The sequence below is a fragment of the Protobothrops mucrosquamatus genome, unplaced genomic scaffold, assembly GCF_001527695.2.
Source record: "Protobothrops mucrosquamatus isolate PMUCROS unplaced genomic scaffold, P.Mucros_1.0 scaffold_285, whole genome shotgun sequence".
NCBI classification, from domain to species: Eukaryota; Metazoa; Chordata; class Lepidosauria; order Squamata; family Viperidae; genus Protobothrops; species Protobothrops mucrosquamatus.
In genome coordinates this window covers 167,407-189,754 of record NW_015386361.1, presented here as the reverse complement: position 1 = coordinate 189,754, position 22,348 = coordinate 167,407, and the positions used below count along the sequence as shown (strand labels likewise).

Below are 22,348 nucleotides of genomic sequence, written 5' to 3'. Positions count from 1 at the left end.
ATCGGCAACGTTGGCGGGAAATGCGTACCGCTCCTAACTCGGAGGCGGGGCGAAGAGGCGACAGGTAACGAAAACGCGAACTTACCCCCCGCGGCCGCCGTAGTCAGAACGTAGTGCTGGAAGTTTTGCAGTGTCAAAGCGACAACCCCGCTGGGTTTGACCTTGGCTACTCTCGCGATACTTGCTAATCGCGTTCGCTGGCCTGCGAAGGGCAGCCCAGCTGCAAGGGAGTGTTCACGTGACAGGAAGAAGCATGCGTTTGGGCGCAAAGGGCTGGGTGCTGGTGGCCCGAACGGTGAGAGGCTGGGGGTGCAGGCCGGTTCGGCTCTGTCACCGTGGCAACAGCCAGGAATTCCGCGGGGACCAGCGCGATAAGAGCGCCGAGGCTGTCGCCGCGTTCCGCCGGCAGCAGGAGCAGCAATGGAAGCACAGCAACAGGACGGTGCTCACCTATCTGGCGGCCGGGGTCGTGGGCATGGCAGGCTTATCCTACGCAGCCGTGCCGCTCTATCGCCTTTATTGCCAGGTGAGTGGCGGGGCGGGGTTGGAGTCCACCTGCAGCCGACGATTCGTTTCCCTCTCTACGCCAGCCTGCCCCGTTAGGGTTAATGTGTTTGAAGGGGCGAGGGCGTGGCTAGTTCTTGTGGTCCATGGAATATGTGATACAGTGTTTCTCAACCTTGACCATTTTAAGGCATGTGGACTTCAACTCCCAGAATTCCACAGCCAGCAATGCTGGCTGTGGAATTCTGGGAGTTGAAGTCCACATGCCTTAAAATGGTCAAGGTTGAGAAACACTGTGATAGGAGAATAAAACGGCGATCTTAGGTACAGATTGCTAATTGCTAAAATTATTCTGATCTATCTTGTTATTGGCATGTCCTTACTCTAAACGATTTCGTTTAAATTTATTATTCCCAATTACTTTTCTCTAAGATTGCTGTCTATTTGCATTTGTGCACAGGGAAACACGTATATGACCTTCAGGCCTTTTCCATCAACTCTTTTAAGTACATGAAATGTGATGGTCGACATTACTGTTGACTTAAAATTTAGTAGCAGCATGGATTTTTGGCGTTCTGATTTTGCTTTCGTAATGAGCTCTTTAAATTTTATTCACTTTCAGCCAAAAAAGTGGTTGCATTTGCAAATCTCAGATGTATAGTACACATTGACTTGTATTAATCCTTTCTTCCAAATCCTACTTTCAGAATGTACACCGAATACATGAAATAGACATTGAATCAATATGTATTTTTGTCTCTTTCCCTTCTCTGTTGTGGCCTACCCCCTTTCTCTAAATTCAATTCTTACAGTGGTTTTTGTCACTTTAAAGATTCTTCAAAAGAATAATAGGTTGTTTTGACACATCCATTAGCTTTGATATATTCCATGGTTTTGCCATTCTAAGGCCTCTGTATGGTTAATATTCTAAATCAGAGGTAAACGTCCACATATTCTTCTGCTCTATCCATTATCCACCTTGTTTTCTATTGTATGCTCCCCCGAGCTTTTCTAAAATACTGTGTTCCTGTGTTGTTTTTCTCTCTCCAGCTATAGTCCTTTTTATAAAATCTTAAGCAAAATGTGATTGTGTGAAAAACTATTGCCATGATTTCAGTAATTTGTGCATTTGTTTTGGATCTCTTTTTACTGTTTTATTGCCTTGACTCATTTTTATGTTCTTACGTTTATTTGATAGGAACTGATATAACTATTGTGATGAATATAATTGTATTGATTGGTTTTAACCTCTATATGAATATTTTTGTTTTTATAGCCTGTAAGCTGCCAAGAATAGACTACTCTGTGTGTCTAGAAGTATAATAAATATACATTGAGATGTGGATAAGCTGTGATTGGTAGAACTGAAACTTGAACATTTTGGTTATTCAAGGCTTGGGCTGAAACAAAATCTGAATGGGTATTTGAAGCGAATAGGACAAGGCTTGTACTGTATGTTTGTCTCTTCCTTCTGCTGCAGGTGGTCATCTCACATGTCAATTTTCTTAGTGCTTTCCATTCCCTAATTCTCCTTAGTTGCTTAGCTTTTCCACTGATGTCCTTGGTGTCAAGCATGCCTTGGGCCAAACCTCTAATTATCTCAGCACTTTCCATTTTTACTTTCTTTTAACCACCCCCAGTGTTCTTGGCTTTTTGCCACATTCTAGCCCTCCTAATTTTTCTTTGTTTTGACAATTTTAGTTTTCATTTATTCATGTATCACACCTTTCATGTTCACAATTGTTCATGTCCTTGTAAAGAGAAGAACTCTTCCAGTATAGTAAAATCTCAGTTTAACAACTTCAGTTTAGTAGTCTTCAAATAATAAACTTAAACTGCATCCAGATTTCAGCTATATTTAACAAAGTCTATTGTATCCCAAATAATCCAGATCAAACAAATTTATATAATTTATATAAGGTACTTTTTATTATACTTTTGACAGATTGATGTCAATTGACTCAAATTGCAGACTCAGATTGAATGGACATTTGAATATAACAAAAAGATTTTACTGGCCTTTCTTTGTATCTGATTATATCATCACGTCAAGATTTCTACACGAAAATTCAATATTCTTCAATTAGTAGACAACTATTTTATGACTTCTGGAACAAAAGGATTCTCAGTATCTGGTACCACCATAATTTGTCTAAATGTTCCAGCCATACCCATACGCTTGCCTTGTTAACCATATAGAGATGGTTCTTTTCTTCTGGTTTTTATGTTTGAATTTCTTGTCTAAAATAACTTATCTCTTCCACTTTTAACTGTTCAGCAACAACTTAGTTAGTGCTCCCATTCTTGTCAGTTTTACTGAAACAGCTTCACCATTACATGAAAGTGCTAATCTGCTAAGAAGGAGTTTTGTAAGGGGATTTTACAGTTTCATGAAGGTGGGACAACCGTGGTAATTATACATTTCCTCTAGCAACTGATGCAGTGCATATATGAATTTCCTTAGTGTACTTAACGTCTTTCTTGCGAAAGCCCCATTGGTATTTAGTTGGTCTCCTTGAATAATAAGATATGATAAACCTTTTGAACAACCATGACTTTCGTGAGGGGACCCCAATTGCTGCTCAGATTATAGCTGTGGAGTACTTCAGATTCAAAAACTTGCTTTGAAGCATTAATGGGTGCACACATTGCTTCTCTCTCCAACTACTTAAACCAAACTCATATTTTCCCAGGATCTTACTGCAACTACAGAAGAAAACGGCATGCTCCTGAGAAAAGACACAGCTGCTTTAAGGAGCTGCAGAGAAATATTCCGTGAGCACCTTTGCAAACATTGAGGCATCTTTTTGCCTTTGAATCTAAAGCACTGCACAGCTCTAGTAAGTGTTGCTAGTTTTAAGTAAACAATTTGTAATGGGAAAAAAAACCTATTCAGTTCTTATTGCCATGAAAATAATTTGTTTTCAAGTAGATTGTTTTTTTAATTTTAGTTTATTTTTCTTTCAGGCTACTGGGCTTAGTGGGTCAACTTCAGTAGGTCATAGTTCAGACCAGATTGAGACTATGGAGCCTGTAAAAGACCGCATCATTAAAGTCACCTTCAATTCAGATGTACATTCAAGTCTTCAGTGGAACTTCAAGCCTCAGCAGACTGAAGTTTATGTAAGTAATTAAAATCTGCTAGGTGAATTTTGCATGAACTTTTATAAGCATTTTTTTACAATAAAATGATAAGCTGCTTTTATAAAAATAATCAAGAATGTGAGTAGTTGTAGCCAACCGAGAGTTTTTAATTAAGAGGCTCCTTTCAATTAGATAAATAAGATATAATCAAACAATAAATTTTGCTTTACTAATTTATATTAGCAAAACTAATTTTAGAATTAAGTTTATGCTAGTAGCAAATATAAATGGCAGCCAGGTTAAATCCCAGTACACTGCTTGTTTGCCAAGTGCACAACTATAGTTTAATCTAGCCTTCTCTATCATTAGTATTAAAGTGAACCAAATTCTGGTTAGTTTCTTTGTACAATCTAAAAATGGCTTTTAATAAATACTTTGAAATATAATGCAACAAAGATACTCCACCTCAAATGATTGAGCCTTTAATGCTGTGTTTTGCAACCTCAACTGGTTTGAGATACATGGATATCAACTCAGAATTCTGGGAGAATTCTTGAGAAATCCTGCTTTAATGTAACTTGGTGCACAGACTGTTTGAAAACCCATTTTGTAAGAAATAAAAGTGTGGAGAGAAGCTAGAAACGTAACAGTTGTAACTTTTTAAAATAGGTGGTTCCAGGAGAAACTGCACTGGCCTTTTATAAAGCAAAGAATCCCACTGATAGACCAATAATTGGAATATCTACCTATAATGTACTACCACCTGAGGCTGGACAATATTTCAATAAGATACAGGTAAGTGCTGCTCAGTTTGGTTAACTTCCTCAAATATTTATAATTAAAAATAGCCTGTTTTGATAATCCATATTTGCAGCAATTCATAGAATTAGATTTAAGGTATGGTATGATCTCAATACTTCTTATTCTTGTCCTCTTGAATTCTGTATAACATTTTTTTTTCTTTAAGGATTGCTTTTGTATAGCATAATAATTATAAGATTTCCAATAGTTCAAAGTGCTCACTTTTCCGTGAAATATGAACAAAACAGGGATGCTCACCAATATCACTTAGTTTTTGATCTTAATATTTAATCTTAATATTTAAATGTTTTATATTTAGACAGATTTTAAAATGTTTATAAAACAATTACTTGACAAAGAGTTTGAAAATGGTTTTGTTTTTAATATATTTTTTAAAAAACATATTGAATTAAAGGTTAAAACAAAACATAGACAGAAGTTAGCTAGCTATTCAATTTTGGAAAATAAATCTTTTTTTTTCTTTCAGTGTTTTTGTTTTGAAGAACAAAGACTCAATCCTCGTGAGGAAGTGGACATGCCAGTATTTTTCTTCATTGATCCTGAATTTGTAGAAGACCCAAGGATGGAGAAAGTTAATTTGATTACTCTTTCTTACACGTTTTTTGAAGCCAAAACAGGATATACACCACCCCTTCCAGGTTATAATTAACAATGCAACATCTAGACTCGACATTGGAGTTTTGTCTTCAATTCTCTATTGATAATCCACTGACATTGCAAAAATAATTTCTTTAACCCAGGAAGACGATGCTGAATATTTCAGGCATTATGTTTTATTTTCTGAATATGCACTGATGTATCTTCTCTTTGGAGATGTGATTAATCTTCATTTTAAAACCAAATTAAGAATACAAGGAAATGATATACAAAAATAATTCATTTTGTTCATTTCTCTCTTTCATTTACAGGAAGATGTATGCAATTACCAATTTATGACTGTCATTTTATAAAGTTTTTTTAAAATTTCAATTCCACAGAGTAATGTAAAATGTTATTTAATAGATTAGTGTGTCAAAGGGTAAAATAGTAAATAGTTTATTTTTGGAGATTTGATGTCTGCCTAATGAAGTATTAAATAATCAGTAAAATAACAAATATTGCTAGATTTGACTTTACTTGCCTACCTTAAATCAGAAGTAGCACAATCTGGTAAGTTTTGTAAGCTGTTTTAAAGAAGTGTGCAGAAGATATTGTTCAGTGTACTAGTTAAAACTCAGTTATTCCGTGCAGCAGCTTTTTATTCTAAAAGCTACGCTCCTATTTTTCATGAGTTACCCACAAGGCAAAATAAATGCAGAATAACTAAGAACAGCAACCTTTTTTTGAAATCCTGCTTTTATGAATCCCATAATATCCTCACTTAAAGCTTTCCTCTTGAGTTCTTCAGGGTAATATACTTTGATTCTATTCTTTCTGTTTTCATTATCACCTTGGTAACACATAACCATGTCAAATAAAGGGTTGAGTAGCTGTATCTGTATAACATGCTAAGCTTGATTAGGTTATCCTTTTCTGTGGCTTAGCATGTTGCACAAATTCAATGTCCTTTCTGCAAACTCGGAAAATGGATTAAAATTCAATAATTATGTTAAATTTGTTGCACCAATTTTTCAGTGTGGAAGATGGTGCTCTGATTTTCTCCTAAATAGATCTGTGTTGGGGGTCTGTGTGCGTGTTGAGAAAATAATTTCACTAACATGGGCTTTTAACCTCGTTAAATTTGACTAGATCCCTGCCTTGAACAACTTGACAAACTGCTTTTCCAAAAGAAGAAAGTAATATCACTGTTGGGGTATAGTATGTATTGAAAACTGTCAAACAATATCTAAAATAGATTACATTTCAAATGTAAAGTGATTTGTTCGCCACAAATTCCACTGTGTGGTGGAAATCAGTGGAAAAAAGAGGGGCAGAAGATTCCCCCCCCCGTATAAAATCTTTATAGGTTTAACAATGTTATTGTAAAGCTCATTTGCCTAGAAAATAGGAGGCTAAGCCTAACATTTTCCCCTGCTTTTCCCTCTGCATCTCCGTAGTATTTATGGAAGATCCCTCAGCAGTCCAAAGCAAATCTGGTAGAGTGGATCTGATGCATCACAAAACACTACATAAAAAAAAAAGCTAACCATAAAAGCATTTGGGAAAAATTGTCTTCAAATTTAATTTAGTTTTCCATTCCACATTCTTTACTTGGATTGTATGTTAATAACAGCCATTGTAAAACAAATAATGGTATACATATTACTCGAGACTTAAAGGGTACCAATTTATTAAAGGTTTGAAAACTAGATCTGGAAACGTAGAGAGAGAAAAGGCACTTATTTCAATCACAATTTTATATGACCTCATGACCAAGGAATTGTTATTCAAGGTAACCTGAATTGTTGGGAATAATAGAAAGTAACAGCAGTAATATAATCAAAGTCATTCCAAATATCACACAATGCATGTTTTATACTTTGCTGGGCCCATGCATTCTGGCAGTGCTTGGGGCTGTAGCTGCTCCCAATGCAACCCTCCATAACTTATGAAAACTACTGCTTCATACATACTTAGCTGCATTGTAAGAGAGAATGAAATAATCCAGGAAAACAGATAAAACTGTAGTAAGGCAATGTGGAACAAGATATGCTACTACAGCATGTCACAATTGCTACCGATTCATATGCTCTGTTTTGCAGTAGCTTGTGCCTACTTTCTTTTGCATTTAAAGTGCATTCCATAACCGAGGAAAGTGTTAGAATGGCTAACTATCAGAAGAACAGGAAATGTTCTGCAAGGAAATCTAACTTCAACCTCTGAAGTTGGTGATTATTTTTCACTAAAGACCAACATCAAAGACAAACTGTTAAGGTCTCTCCTACTAAGCAGCCTACCAGGAAATCTGACTGCAGGATTTAATTAATAGCTAGATCTCTCCTTGTCTTCAATAGTTGGGAATTGTACTTGAGCTCTATAGGTATTAGTCATCGATCCAACACTCAACTTCTTTGATTGGGATCATAAGCAGTTCTATCAGATACCAATCAATTATTCAGCAATATGCAGTGTAGTTCTTCCTATAGGAAAAGATGTTGCTTTTATTATTAAAGGATTCTATAAAAGTAACCTGCTTGAGATGAAAGATTCTGAGTGTTATATTGCTATAAGGATGAAATTTTGAAAAACATCCCTTGTATCCCTTGTAGATTTTGATCCAAAGATTGCAGAAGTGAATCCTGTATTTTTAATGAGTTGAACCCGATGCAATGTATTTAGGGTGTATAGGATACACATCTTAGGTTTGAAGTGTCTTCTTAAAACACTTTATCCCAAATCTCATCCTACCGAGTAGATTTTGTCTTTACATTTTGAAGCAATCAGCAGAATCTACCATTATGTTAAATAAAATCTTGCTATTGGTATCTGCTTCTAGCATTTGATGTTAACCTGTGCTTTGAAGAGGTGTGGATCAATTTCTTCATAAATATGTCTGAAATCAAAGCAGATAATAAACAGTTTGTGACAAGGAATAATCTAAACATTAGGAACATTCACCGATAGGAGAGTTAAGGACAGATATAACACTAACCTCACATTCCTCCTAGTCATGTCCTTATAATAAAAAAATTACTTGCAGCATATCTACCAAACATTTTTCTTGGAACCAGTCATCCCACATTTCAGCTAAGTGACAGTTAAAAATAGTCATCAAACTGCTCATATTTTCATTAGTAACAAAAGTACGTTTAATTTGTGATTCAAATACATTTATCTCACGTATTTGACAAACAATACTCCTATGATACCTGACACAATTCCTAACTGTTAGGCTCATCAGGAAGGCAAATTCATTTCCTTAACTGTCTAATTATTACTTTGCTCAGAATGGGGGGAATAGAGTATTTTCAACTTCCCTCTGAAATGCAGCTTTGAGAGACTATGGGAACTTCTGGGACACTGCAGTATTTAGAACAGGGCTGCCAGGTCAGGATAAAAATATCTAGGGGATGACATGCTAGAATTAACTACATGTCATGTATTTACCCAATCTAGTTTCTATCAATGGCAATGAACTTGCCTCTCAAACCATAATAAATTTATATAGTGCTTAGTTTAGTGTTCTCTTCAATTTCCTTTCGTTTTTGCAGATCAGCAGGCTTAAGTGAATAGGAGATTTTAACTATCAAGTATGATGTACAGCTATGGTGAGATTTCTTCAAACATTCTGAGGTCAGATGAGTTCTCAAGAAATACATATGTGCATTTGAGAACTGTGAGAAGCTAAATAAATTACTACGTTGAACAGAAAAATGAATATAATGAACACCAAAGATCACTTTCTATGGACTCAAAAAGGGAAGTTGAGAAATTATCCTGATTACAACGTGAGGGTTCTTTGGGATGAGTGATACCGAGCTATGGAATTTAAAGTGAGTAGACTAGGCTGTTTTAAACAACCTATGTGGAAATTAGATTTTATTTATATTTCCCGACAGCCCAGCCTATCCGTAGTTTAGATGGCCTCAAATATTCTCCAATATTCTTGTGAACTTGTCTTTTTCCTTTTGCAGTCTCTCACTCTTTCATCACTCACCATGTGGTGTTGAATGGATGTAGTTCTGCATTTTCTTCTCGGCTGTATATGGCTGAAGTGTTTGCTTCTTTGTGAAGTTTGAGTGTTTTACATGTTTTACTCTGTTCTATCTCGGAGAAAGGTGCCATCTCAGAGGTCAGCATAGACACCCCACCCTTCAAGCTACCAGCTGTTAATGCTTACCCTTTTCTATGCCTTTGCATTAATGATGCTTGCCCCAAAAGCAATAGTGTACGTATATAAATATTGTTTGTTATAATGGTAAAAATACAGATAACTGCTCACCCAGCAAAACTTTTCTCTTTTCTATGGTCCCCTGTACAGTATCTGCTAAGAAAGTTGGGGAATGGCAAAAGAGATATTGCATTCTAGTGGATGGGTACTATCAGATGCAATTCAGTAACATGAAACAAAGACCCATTCAAGAATTCTATGTGGCTGTTCGATTTTAGTGGCTATCATGAATGACTTAAAATATGTACCATATGGTATTTTTGCTACACTGGCATAAGAAAAGCTGTCTGTACTGGTCTGGACTATTAAGAACAAGAAATAAGCAAGCAAGCAAGAATTTAATCATTTTGAAAATCACATACTTGGTTGGATCACAAGGGGCCAAAGGATCAAATTCCATTAGCTCATAATAATTAGGAGGATGTGGGTTGTTTTTTGATATGTCTGGAAAAAGAAAGAGACAAAAAAGTTTTGTTTTGCTGATTAAAAGTATTAAGAAACAAAAAACCAATGTATATTGAATCCCATATTCTACTTCAATTCTAAGATAAAAGATAAAAATTATATATGGAAGGGAGTGTGAAGGGAATAGGATCTGGGCAACATTTTCCCCCAGCAGTAAAGTTCAGGAGTGAGCAGACTGTATACACTTGAATACACTTTTTAAATAAAATATCAAGAGAATACAAAGCAATTGCTACTGCCATCCTGCCCCATCTTCATATGGACATAATATGTATAGTGGTGAAAAAGTTGAACTAGGAATTATGAGATACAGGTCCACTCTCATCCACAGAAGCTGACTAGTTACCTACTCTCAAGAGTTGTTATTGTCAGGGGAAATGGGAATGGGGAGGGCTAGGTACATCTTGAGCTCCTGAATCTAAGGCAGGCTATTAGACAGATAGACGGATGGACTTAAACCACACAACTAATTCATCTGGCAATGGTGTGAACTTGCTTTTCCCATGGTCATCTGATTTTGATTTTTGACAGTTTTGGTGGAAACCAGCATTTAATTCTAGTTTCCGGCAAAAAAACATTCATTGGGTAAAATGGGTTTGGTTAACAACTGTTGTGTTTCCTTAACAATTGCTGCCAAAAAAGTTGTAAATCAGATGCAGTCATGTGGTGACCTGCTTAATGACCACTATGAATTATGATTGTAATTCTGGCTCAATTACAATTACCTATAGTCTTGTAATTATAATAATGCAAATGCAAACTCTAATTGCAATAATAAAAAAATTACCTCCTGGTGGTATATTTCCTATACCATTATTTAGGTGGTTTACTGCATGCAAGGGCTCTGGATTTAAACATGTCTTTACCTAAGGAAATTAAGTGAATTACATCAGATACGCAGGAAAATGCTTTGGTAAAAATGGTTTAGCATAACAAGAACGGTTCATTCATTTTTGTCTATATGGCATAAGGTTATAATAAAAGTGATTAAGAATTCTATTAATATAAACAGTACATTAAGTGAGCTCTTTGTTGGGTCTCTATAAATTAGATAGTATTGAATAAATCATTTAGAAAAGATCCATAGGATTGTTTAGACTGCATTAACCCCATAGAATTAACCCAATAGAATTCAAAACATTCTGCATTTGGCTTACGGAATCAGATTCCTCAGACTCTGCATCCTCGGCAATACATTTTTTAAAAATCAACTTCAGCCTGGTGATTTTTTAAAATTTATTTGTACCTGCACTCATGTAGTATATGCTGGTTTCAAAACAATAAGCACTGGGGAAATAAATTCAGCCTATTGTCTTTTTTGTATTTCTTGGCTACACAGATCTGTAGGGATTAAGGATCCTTAGCAACGATCTGAAAAAGTTACGGTTAATTTCTCTTCCACAGTGCACGCTTAGTGGGTGTGTTGACACAACTCACTAATCTATAAATCATAGTGTACAAAAGAGTGAATACAGCTAAAGTATGTACAGTTTTTCTGATGCTTGCGACTAAACTTAAATAGTTTAAGACTAAACTTGAAGAGCAGGCGACAGGTGTGGCTAGAACTTTTACATAGCTCTGGTTTGTGCACTAGCTGCAACCTTTCCTGGATCATGACTCCCTTCACTCAATTATTCAAGGCCTGGTCATCTATCATCTGGCCCACTGCAGTATGCTCTACATGGGGCAACTCTTGAAATCCATTCAGAAGCTACAGCTGGTTCAAAATGTGGTAGGGAGAGCAATCTTTGGGGCCCTTAGAATGGCCTGCATTACACTTCTGTTCCGCAAACTACACTGCTACCAGTCTGCTTCCGGCCGCAGTTCAAGGTGTTGGGTATGACCATAAAGCCCTTAATGGCATAGGCCTAGGCTAGCTGTCTCGTCCTGCTAGGATGAGCCGGCCCCACTCGTGCCGGCAGAGAAGGGCTACTGCAGATCCCTTCGATCAAAGAACTCCGACTATCAGGCTCCAGAAGAAGAGCTTTCTCTGCTTTGGGCACACCCTTTGGAACATCATTTCCTCCAGGGTGAGATCTGCCTCTACCCTCCTATCCTTCCGTAAGAGTCTGAAGAAGTGACTCTTCTGGTTGGTTGGTTGGGGACTCAGTGGGGGGCTACCACACTGAAGGTAGCTACTAGACTGATAATAAAAAAAAACCTCTTCCCCCACTTCCCTACCTGCCTATCTTTTGTTCTCATATCGCTGTATTCTCATTTTTTTCTTTTTCATTGTTTATTCTATTGTTCCATTACTTTGCTATGTCATATTTACACTTCTTTTTCATTTCTCCATTTTTATTGTTGTAAGCTGCCTAGAGGTAGCTCAAGGCGAAATAGGCAGGCCATAAATCTAATAAACAAATCAGGCCACAGTTTGATACTCACATTGACATACATTGGATCATTTGGGATCACCTGGGATGTCCTTTGTGCTTCTGTTGGGAATCTTTAAAAGAAAAAACAGTGCATTGGAAACCACCAACAAAATACAATAGAGATACAATGGAATATGATGGCTTTCCCTCGGTGCCCAAAACAGGACAATTAACTATTCAACTATTTTATTAGTCAATGTTATGCTTCTTAGTCTGTTGGCTCATTTGCAATAGCTATATGACTTTACATAAATTAGCTTTTAAAATGAAGGATTAATGAAAATCAAATCTACGGGAAGCCTAGCTAATTATTGGATAAACTTCCAACGATGAGATCTTTTGGCTTTTGGCTGTCAAAGCTTATCTAAATGTTTACATGACTTTAAACACTGTTACTTACGAAGACTGTGAAGCATTCGCAATACCAAGTGAGTTTAGTTGAGGGTATATTGATGGCACAGCAGAATGAGGATGTGGAGCAACCACACTTTGGGGTGGATAATCTAAAGGGAGGCAAGTTAGTAGTTGTGAATGGCAGAATTTCCCTGCATATATTCAAATACAGGAAACAAATCTAATCAGCATTTGGTAACAACATATTATTAGGGAGCTTAATATTTAGCCTTTTCTTAGGCACACTTATGTGTTGTGAATGCACATGAGATACTATAACATATTGCCTTCTATATGGTAACCAGAACAAGTAATCCTCGACTTACAACCATAACTGAATCCAACAGTAACACGGTTGTTAAGTGAATCTGGTTTCTCCACTGACTTTGCTTGTCAGAAGGTCACAAAAGGTAATGATATGACCTCGGGACACTGCAACTGCCCTAAATGTGAGTCAATTGCCAAGCATCTGAATTTTGATCATATGATCATGGGGAGACTGCAACTGTTGTAAGTGTGAAAAATGGTTATAAGTCACTTTTTTCAGTGCCACTGCAACTTCAAATGGTCACTAAACAAATTGTTGTAGGTCAAGGACTACCTGTACATCTGTCATGTTAGACTGGGATAGGCATCCCATAAGCTTGGAGCTATGCAGCGTAACAGTCAAATTTCCTGCCACCTGCGTGCAATTTCAAGAGCAATCTATCTTCTTGCTGCCATGCCAGGAAGACAGCAGAGGCACCCAAACCTCCAGCCTCTAAAGAAATTCAGTTAACCAGCCTACCCACTACTACTGCTCTGAATGTCAGCAGAATTTTTTTGGTAGCTGAAATGCATTTGAAACAGTCCTAAATACTGATAGAAGATAAGCCACCATCTTTATTTGAAACATATTCAAAATTACATTTAAAAATACTATTACATTTAGCACAGCTCTGAAACAAATCTACAAAGTGGAACCCAAAGAAATTATTTTTTTTCCTTACAGAGCTTCTAGAATTCTGTTAAAATATTAGAGTTTATATATTTTACTTACTCGACTCTGAAGATTGGGGAAGGTCAGTTCTCATAGGTTTTGGCACAGCAGCAGGAAGACAGGACTCAAGGTCAAGCAAATCACAGGAAGGAGCAGATGGTTGGTTGCCAACGGCCTTAAAATTAAACAAAGTTGTTAAGACATTATGCCTACTTTGCCTCTAAGCCCATATTAAATACCTCTAACTGCAAATAATCTCTCAGTGAAACACATCTTGCAGGCAGTGAGTATCTCTTGAAGCCAGTGATTATTTACATACTGTATTCATTCAATTTGCATCCCGCCTGACATAAGCCATAGTGCATTTAAGGTAACAACAACACTTAAAACAAACAACATTATTTCAATAAAGGTAGATCAAATCAACACAAGATTTAAAAAACAGAATAGCAAAATCCACTTTATTCCACTTATTTTTCCATGAATTTCTAGCAAAAGAAGTAGGTCCTAGCTTGGTGCTCAAAATATTTTGAATTGGGACTAGAAATATTTCTCAGAGGAATAGTAGAACTGATTGCTATATTTTTCTTCATGATGAGATGGGATGATTTAAGGTCACGGGTAAGCTGTTATAGTTCTTGTTGAGGCAATCTTTCAGATACTCAGCTCCCAAGCAATGTAGGATTTTGTGATGGTTAATACAAGGACTTCTAATTCATGTTATAGCCAATGTTAAATCTTTCCTGAAAATACACTATGTGGATTCTGACAACAGTTCCTGACAAAACATTTGTGGTTCACTAGCACTGATGATGTTACCTAGTTTGGGTAATGAAACATCTCCGAGAAAACAACCAAGTTCAGAGAGCATCAAGGACCCCACATTGTTTCAAGTTGTTTCCAGATCATCTTCAGAGCCACACTAGCCATTTAGATCTCCAATAACAAGGCTGCATCAAAATTACTCCCAAGAGATTTATTCTTCTTTGGGGGGAGTACAACCCTATTCAGGACGGGCTATTCCTTTAACTCTTGGTCAGTTAAAGAACAGCCATCTTATATGAATATAACTCATATTCATGGTCTTCTGAGCCATTCCAGCCTTCAGGTATTGATTCATCATCTTCATGCACTTATCTTGTTCAGACGACAAGAATTCATATTTGGTTTTATCAGCACCGTGCTACATCTCTACCCCACATACTTACCACTTCTAGGGATTTTATATGAAAAACTGGCTATTCCTCCAGAGACGTTGGGGTAGGGTCGATGCACCTCTTTCAGATATATGGGTTTGCCACTTTGTAACTGTTTTGTAATGGGGGGGGGGAATTGATTTTGATTATGTTGTTATTTGTTTGTTGTTTTTGTATTACTTTTTAAACCTGTAAGCCACCTGGAGTCAGTTGGGAGTTGGGTGGCATCAAAAATCAAATCAAATGAATAAATATGAGAAAGCGTGGAGAATAGCATGGGTCTCTATGAAGTTCCTGATGTTGAACAAGAGGTTTCTATAAGTTTTTTGGACAAAATCACAAGAAACAAAATCCCCATTTCACCCTGTCCTCATACTTGCGGATGCCAAAAGTTGCTGATAAATTCAGAAGATCAATAGAGGAATATCCCTCTTGTCTCCTTCCTGGTGAGGACAATCCATTCATTAGCCAAAACCACTGAAGCATCAAATATAAACTCAAAAGCCAGAATGAAATAATTTACTTCCCTCAAGGATTCCTGCCCAGTTAAGAACGCCTTAGAAATCTTGCTCAGTTTTTATATTTGTTACCTGTTATTTGATAAGCATAAATTATATTGAATGTGATATATGATTCCGTGCCAATCAGAAGATCACTGCACATTGAAGATGAGTGAACAAAAGAAAATTGTTTTCTGCTAGGTGAGATTTAGATAAAGGCAGATGATAATAGCTGCTTTCCTGTGTTCACAACATGTTTTTTTCCTCTTCTCTTTCTTGAAGCTCTTCATTCCTATCATGCTTAGAACGGATTTGTATTGTACAAATCCTCACTCCTCCCTGAACGCCTTTGTTTTTTCACTAACTAGAATATATAATGAAGGTAGGAAGATGAAAACTTTCAAAAGAATAAATTAAGCATTCAGTGAACTTAATTCTGTGAACATTCATAGTTTTGGAAGGGAAAAGAATTCAGAATTTTAGGATTACTTACTGCTGCACGTTCATTTTGGATTCTCTGATTCTCCCAGAAACGTACTCTGTTTCTAGAAAATCTAGATTAAAAATAGTGAAATCAATATAATCAGTTTTAAGCAATGCAATTTCTGTGAGTTTTATTAACATAAAACACATAAATATGGAGACTAATAGCAATCTTCATATTTATATGCAATACCTGTCCTTTTACATTTAAAAGTCTGGGATGATTTAGGATATTGAAAACTTGGGCACTATTAAGCCATAGATGATATAAGGAAACGAACCTGTAGAGGTATTACTGGAACAACTGAAATAAATCTCCTTTGTTCCTATTGTGCAATAACAGGTGGGTGCTCCTGTAAGCACCACATGACTCAAAAGTGAAAAACAAGGATTTCAGATTACCAACTTCCTGCTCCTTTCTTGAGTGTACAGAACTGTTGGTTAAAGAAAGTTCTGGAAACTATTCTTCCTGAACCCACCTTATATATCTTTTCATGTGGAAGGAGGCTTAACAAACTAGAACCCTGAGAATTTGCAGCACATTCAGAATATATGGAAACTTAATGGTCGTGCCAGAGGCCTTCTGGAATATGGGGCACAACTGTCACAGTAAAGGGTACAGTAATGTCACTCCTGGATAGTAACAAACAGCCTATAAGGCAAAGATGGGAAATTGGTTGTGCTCAAATTGCTTGCAATACTGCCTGGCCCAGCACCCCAACATTCTGGCACCCAAGACTAGTAGAATAACTGCCAGAATTCAACAACACTTTAAAACTATTTTTAATTTGTTTTCAAACCTAAGGGCAGGAATGACAGAAGGAGACCATCCAAATGCCTCCTGCTCTTAGCCATCTCTAAATCCTGTCAAAAATTGCATTTTTTTCAGATTAATTTTACTTTTTTTTGACTTATGGTTGAAGGCTTAAGGACAGGAATAGAACATGAGGCCTTGAGAGACAAAGAAAGATTGTACTGACAAGTTCCCAAATAGGACAAACCAACCACATAGTGCCTCCTTCCTGATGATCAAGATAACTGAAAACATATCTGGTTGACTATGTGGAGTGAGTCCCAAATAGATGGAAACTGGTCATGCAGTGCCTTCCTCTGGTGGTAACACACTGTCCTGAAAGCTCTATAAAATGACTACCCTGCCTATAGGTTATATGAAGTCTAGCAGAAGCAAATGGCTGTTATAGTAACACATACAGATGTCGGGTGCTTCTTCTGCCCAACCAACCAACCAACCAACCAACCAACCAACCAACCAACCAACCAACTAAAATTTCCTGGTGAGAGAAAGAGATGCACAGTTTGAATTTTATAATTGTTTGCTTTCCTTGTATTCGTATCTTTCCTAGTATTTGTAACAAAAACTTTTATTGTCAAGAGTTACATTCACACTTCAGGGCAGACCACTTTTTATTGTTACTTTGAAATGTAACCACTCTTTTGTTCTTCAATGTGAACTCTATTTCAAAAAAAATTGTGTTTACAAATGAGTCAGGCAATTAGTATCTGCTCAGCCTCTCAATACTCATGTCTCAAAGTAACTGATCTTCTTCATAAAGGCAATCAGTCAGCTCAAACCAACTTCCAAATCTAACTGAAAAAGAAATGTTTGTAGGCTAAAAAATATTTAATATTACAACCACCCTTGGATGGAAATCTCAAGCTATATTTCAATAGTAGAACAAAGTAGAACAAAGGGGGTTTAGGTCTTCACAGTTATATCAGTGGTCAAGCCTTGTCTTGATTAAATGGGTTTACAACTTTTGTCCCAAACGTGTGATGGCTAATATCTGATTCATTTTACAGCCTCTGAGCAGATCTTGACATTGTGCTATAGTTACAGATGATACTATTTTACAGTCATTTTTACAAGCAATTCAGCAAGGAAAATAGTATGATTGTTTAACCTATTTATAGATATTTGAACTTTTGGTAAGGAGTCATGTTTGTTTCTTCCTTGTCCTTCCTTGTTCTTCCAAAAAAGACTGAATTTTGCTCTATACTCATACTCCATTTATTAGGCTTCATAATTGTCCAGTACAAAGAACATAATCTATTCATTTATTATTACTATGAACAGTCCCTAACTTAAGATCCAGAATTACTTCACCCTTTGTTGGGTAGAAGGAGTAAATAAGAGATTTGTTCATGAAGAAAGGCACAACGATTTGTTAGCATAGACTACATATATAACATTAATAATAGTAAGTAATAATACCTTTCGTGTCCCAGTAAGACATTATTTAGGTTTTCATTCATTTGTATGAGTTCAGTAATCACGTCTTCATTCTCCACAGTTGCTAGCAATTCCATAATTCTCTCTTGCATTGCCCGACTTGTTTTGTAAAGCTTCTACCAAGGGAGAAAAGGAAAAAGGTATACTATTTGCATCTGAATAGAAAAAATAAGAGATGCTGAAAATATTGAAAATATAAGAAGCACAGGTCCACATGGCATTAAAAAACATGGCATTGATTCATTTATTCCTCCCCAGCCATCATCTCTTGTTTTACAGAGGAAACATTTCAAAACTGACATAGTAAAAAACTTTTTATAAATGGCCACAAGCCTCTCTCCCTTTTAGTAATTGTAATCATACAGCAAATGCCTTAGGTAGCATCATGAAGGATGCAGCACCAAAGAACATGGAAGCAATAGCAAACAGCACTTCAACTTATATATTGCTTTATAGTGCTTACAACATTCTCTTAGCCAGGCTGTGGACCAACCCTCAGGCTGTGGACCATTACTGGTCAATGGCCCATTGGGAACCAGGCAGTAGTGGGATTCAAATATGAGAACAACCGGTTCTCTATGCGGATGCTGCTTCCGGAAGTCCATTTTGGACCTGGACAACAAAAAATTAGCTACCGGTTCTGCCAAAGTGGTGCAAACTGGCTAAATCCCACTATGGGAACTGGGCCACGCAAGTGGTGGGCAAGTGTGAAAAGCTTTATTTGTGCTTGTGTGGAATGTAGGATGCGCATGTGAAGCCATCCCTCCCCCCTTGCCGCCACCGCCAGTCCATGGAGCTAGAAAGGTTGGGGACTGCTGCTCTAAGCGATTTACAGAGTCAGCATATTGTTCCAACAATCTGGATCCTCATTTTACCAACCTTGGAAGGATGGAAGGCTGAGTCAACCTTGAGCTGGTCAGGATCGAACTCCTAGCAGTGGGCGGAGTTAGCCTGCAATACTGCATTCTAATCACTGTGCCACCATGGTTCTTTAAGGAACGGTTTATATCTGAATTTTGCAAGGGGTATTCCTGTAGGAATGGGAGGCATTTAGAATGTGTTTCATGGATTACCGAAAATGTTGGTGTGCACTTTTAAACATACAGTACATTTAACAAAAACTGTGTTCCATTTTATAAATTTCTCTCTGAAAAATGAGAGGGACCATAATATTAAGACATAGGCTTGGTTTATACATAATGCTAATGTACACTATTGTTTGTTTTGTGCTTACAATCCAACTGCTAAATCATAATTTAACTGGGTGAAAGTGTGACATCCAAATTCTAATTACAGCCAAAATTATGTTTAGGGCAGAGAGCCTTAACTATAAACTGAAAATATAGATTGATATGGATGTGAACAATAGCTTGTTTAGAAAACCAAGGTTTGGACTTTTTGCTTTTCAAAATCGACTTAACATTTTTATGAATCAGATCCTAGAACAGAGACCTTCTAACTTTCCAATGAGTGTATTTCTGATAGATTATGTTACATGGAGGTTGAATACTTATTTGGAATATGTGTTTGTGTGCATAGGTACACGTTGCTTCAAGAATCAAGACAGCTAGATAGCCTCAAATTGTAAGATTACAGAAAAGCCAAACATAGCTATCCTTTTCCTCATCATGCATATTTTTGGAAAACTTGAAGATAACACTCCAATTGGATTACTTTTCTCTTCAGTGAAATTTATTGAAGTATAAAAGGGAAATTGCTCTAACCACTTTCATTACTCTTTTCTGCATCCAATGATTGTTATGACACAATTGATAAAACTTTTATCTAAAATACACACTTATTCTATGTTTATCGCTACCTTTAGAGAAAACAGGCTCCTGTGAAGGAAACTGAATTTCCGCACCTTTGCTATATGTCAGTGGTGGCGAACCTATGGCATGCGTGCCAGAGGTGGCACTCGGAGCCCTCTCTGTGGGCACGCGCGCCATGCTCCGGAGATCCCTCTTCAACCAGCCGTCCGCTAACTTGCCGAGGTCCCACGTGGCCGGATGCATTCCAGCACCCATGCACTTGCTGGCCTCTGTGTGCGGGGGCCGATGGTGTCAGGCAGCAGCCACCCCGGCCTCTGCCTCCCCTTGCCCTGTGACATGGCACCCCTGCCCTGCCTCGCCTCGCCTCACCCCACAGAACCAGCCTCCTGCCCACCGCCCCATCTGCCAGAGACCCCTGGATCTCCCCCAACCCTGCCCGGCCCCCCACAGGCATCCCTCACCACGAGCAACATCGGGCTGGCCATGCCCACCCATCTGCCATGACCACTGTAGCCACGCCCACCCATCTGCCATGCCCACCTGGCACCCGGCGATACATAAGTATTTTTTTTTTAAAAAAACCTATATTTGTTTTACAAAATACAGCTTCCATTCACTCAAGCATACTACTTTTCTTCAGAAAAGATGTGGAAGAAAGAAATAGAAAACATAAAACCACCACAGTAGGATGCATCAGATATCAATAAACAAACATAAGAGGTTTCAGCGTGCAATCTTATAGTTCCTAAGAAGTTGCCTGTAGGATTGTTCATATTTCCTTGTGAAGAAAAAGAATTCTAGTAGTGAAAGCCACCTTTGGAAAGCCAGAGGCCCCACTGTAAGAAAAGGGAAGCTGAAGATCTACTGGACCCCAAATTATTGTTGCAATATGATTTTAAATTTTTCTAGTTGTGGAAAGAAATGCATTACAATTTGTTTCTTTCTAAAGTGGATAAGGAAAATAAGCAGAAGACTGAATGTTACATGCTTTGAAGCTTCCGACCTTGAAGCTCTGTCAGAGAATAAATGGGACTATTCTGCTTCTGAAGGGTTCAATTATTTTAATGTTCATTTTCACATTTTTTTTGTATTCTGCCATTCTGGACATATTTGAATAGGGATAACATTTTGCTTCTCACTGAGATACAGGGAATAAATCCCATTGAACACAGAGATATATAGGTATCCCCAAATAAGCATGCACAGAATTGAGCTGCACAGATCTTAGCTAAAGTCAACTGTAGCACAAATGAAACAAACGCAGAAATATAGTGATCATATTTATGATCACTATAATGATCATAAATAATAGGGTTTCCTGCCTGAGCAGGGAGTTGGACTAGATGACCTCCAAGACCCCTTCCAACTTTATTATCATTTATTATTATTATTATTATTATTATTATTATTATTATTATTATTATTATTATTATTATTATTATTATTATTCCAGAAATCACTGGAGGTCTACCACATATATCATAAAGCCCCCAGAAGGACAGTCACGTTACAGAATCTTATGGCATTTAAAGATTAATTAGGTTCTGTTGCAGAAACTCATATTAAAAATAAACAAGACACCATATTGCTCCCTAGTCTAACTTCTGTTTCTTCATAAGCTGATATTTCCATAGCAGTTTTGAATGTTATCTGATTACAGAACCACAATTTTACAATATCAGCTAATCTCTGCCCTTATTTATTAATTACCACATCTCATTATTTGAAGTCATAATGTAATGCCACACAAAGCCACCTTATTTAAAAAGTATCAAAAGGGACTGGAGGAAAGGGAAAATGTTTTCCATGCTATAAATCAGGGATAGGCAACTTGTAGTTTTTGGCCCAATTTTCTGCAAGAGATCAGTCCAGACTTTGGGGAATAATAGGTGGCTCTTCACATATTGCTGTTTCACAAAGAAAGAGGATATCCAAAAGGGAAAGAGAATATGATTAAAAAGAGTATATAAAAGGGGGAAGGGTATATTGGACAATCAGTGTCCCAGATACTTTGTTTCCAGCAGCACTGCCCCTTCCTTTCCTTAGCTGGGGCCCCTAAGGGATGGCAACTGAGGGAATCTTGTCAGTATGGAAAAATGGTGGCCTACTCCAGCTACAAAAACTTACACAAAGCTGTCGGCTGCCTACCATTTGTTTAATGACTGTTCAGAGTTAAAGTGGCATTGAAAAAGTAACTTATGACTGTTGCAGTGTCCCTGCAGTCATTTATTATTTTTATATCCCACCTTTACTATTTTATAAATAATTCAAGGTGGCAAACATATAAAATACTCTTTCCTCCTCCTATTTTCCCCACAACAACAACCCTGAATTGGCCTAAGAGAGAGCCATTCAGTCAGTTTTCATGGCTAAGGCAGGACTAGAACTCACAATCTCCCAGTTTCTAGCCTTAACTGCTACACCAAACCATGCGATCAGAATTCAGGCACCTGGTAACTGGCATGTATTTATGACAGTTGCACATCCCAGAGTCACATGATCATCAGATAACCGCCCGGCCTCCCTCTTCAGGGTGACCCGCTCTCTCCTTCAATTGAGGGAGGGGGGGGATCCCCTGGAGGGGAGGGCCGAGGACTTTGCGCAATATCTGCATGACAAAGTCGCTCGGATCCGAGAAGGCCTGGACTCTGACTGGGTGGCCCCGGGGGAGGATACGGGAGCAGGTCTTGAGACTGTTGTATGGGAGGAGT

General features: G+C 37.5%; 2 protein-coding genes across 2 annotated transcripts in view; one reads left to right on the top strand and one right to left on the bottom strand.

Moving 5' to 3' along the window:
• Positions 1-240: 240 nt before the first annotated feature.
• Positions 241-5,511, top strand: LOC107302742 (cytochrome c oxidase assembly protein COX11, mitochondrial). The gene is made up of 4 exons (XM_015831885.1): positions 241-526; positions 3,472-3,627; positions 4,258-4,383; positions 4,877-5,511. The coding sequence occupies exons 1-4, from the start codon at positions 254-256 to the stop codon at positions 5,057-5,059; spliced, it is 738 nt and encodes a 245-aa protein (XP_015687371.1). The 5' UTR covers positions 241-253; the 3' UTR covers positions 5,060-5,511.
• Positions 5,512-6,651: 1,140 nt separating this feature from the next.
• The window catches only part of TOM1L1 (target of myb1 like 1 membrane trafficking protein), a 54,875-nt gene continuing 39,178 nt past the window's right edge, over positions 6,652-22,348 (bottom strand). Inside the window, exons 8-15 of the mRNA XM_015831884.2 lie at positions 17,848-17,981; positions 15,625-15,685; positions 13,496-13,610; positions 12,464-12,566; positions 12,074-12,134; positions 10,473-10,551; positions 9,583-9,664; positions 6,652-7,882 (exon numbers count right to left, since the gene is read on the bottom strand). Coding sequence (XP_015687370.1) covers positions 7,822-7,882; positions 9,583-9,664; positions 10,473-10,551; positions 12,074-12,134; positions 12,464-12,566; positions 13,496-13,610; positions 15,625-15,685; positions 17,848-17,981 — 696 coding nt within the window. The 3' untranslated portion in view covers positions 6,652-7,821. The remainder of the gene's footprint in view (positions 7,883-9,582; positions 9,665-10,472; positions 10,552-12,073; positions 12,135-12,463; positions 12,567-13,495; positions 13,611-15,624; positions 15,686-17,847; positions 17,982-22,348) is intronic.

Bases quoted from the DNA above. Each gene is read 5' to 3' on its own strand.
- LOC107302742 (XM_015831885.1), top strand. From the start codon at position 254: ATGCGTTTGGGCGCAAAGGGCTGGGTGCTGGTGGCCCGAACGGTGAGA. The intron at 3,628-4,257 runs GTAAGTAATTAA...TTTTTAAAATAG, and splicing joins CTCAGCAGACTGAAGTTTAT to GTGGTTCCAGGAGAAACTGC. The intron at 4,384-4,876 runs GTAAGTGCTGCT...TTTTTCTTTCAG, and splicing joins AATATTTCAATAAGATACAG to TGTTTTTGTTTTGAAGAACA.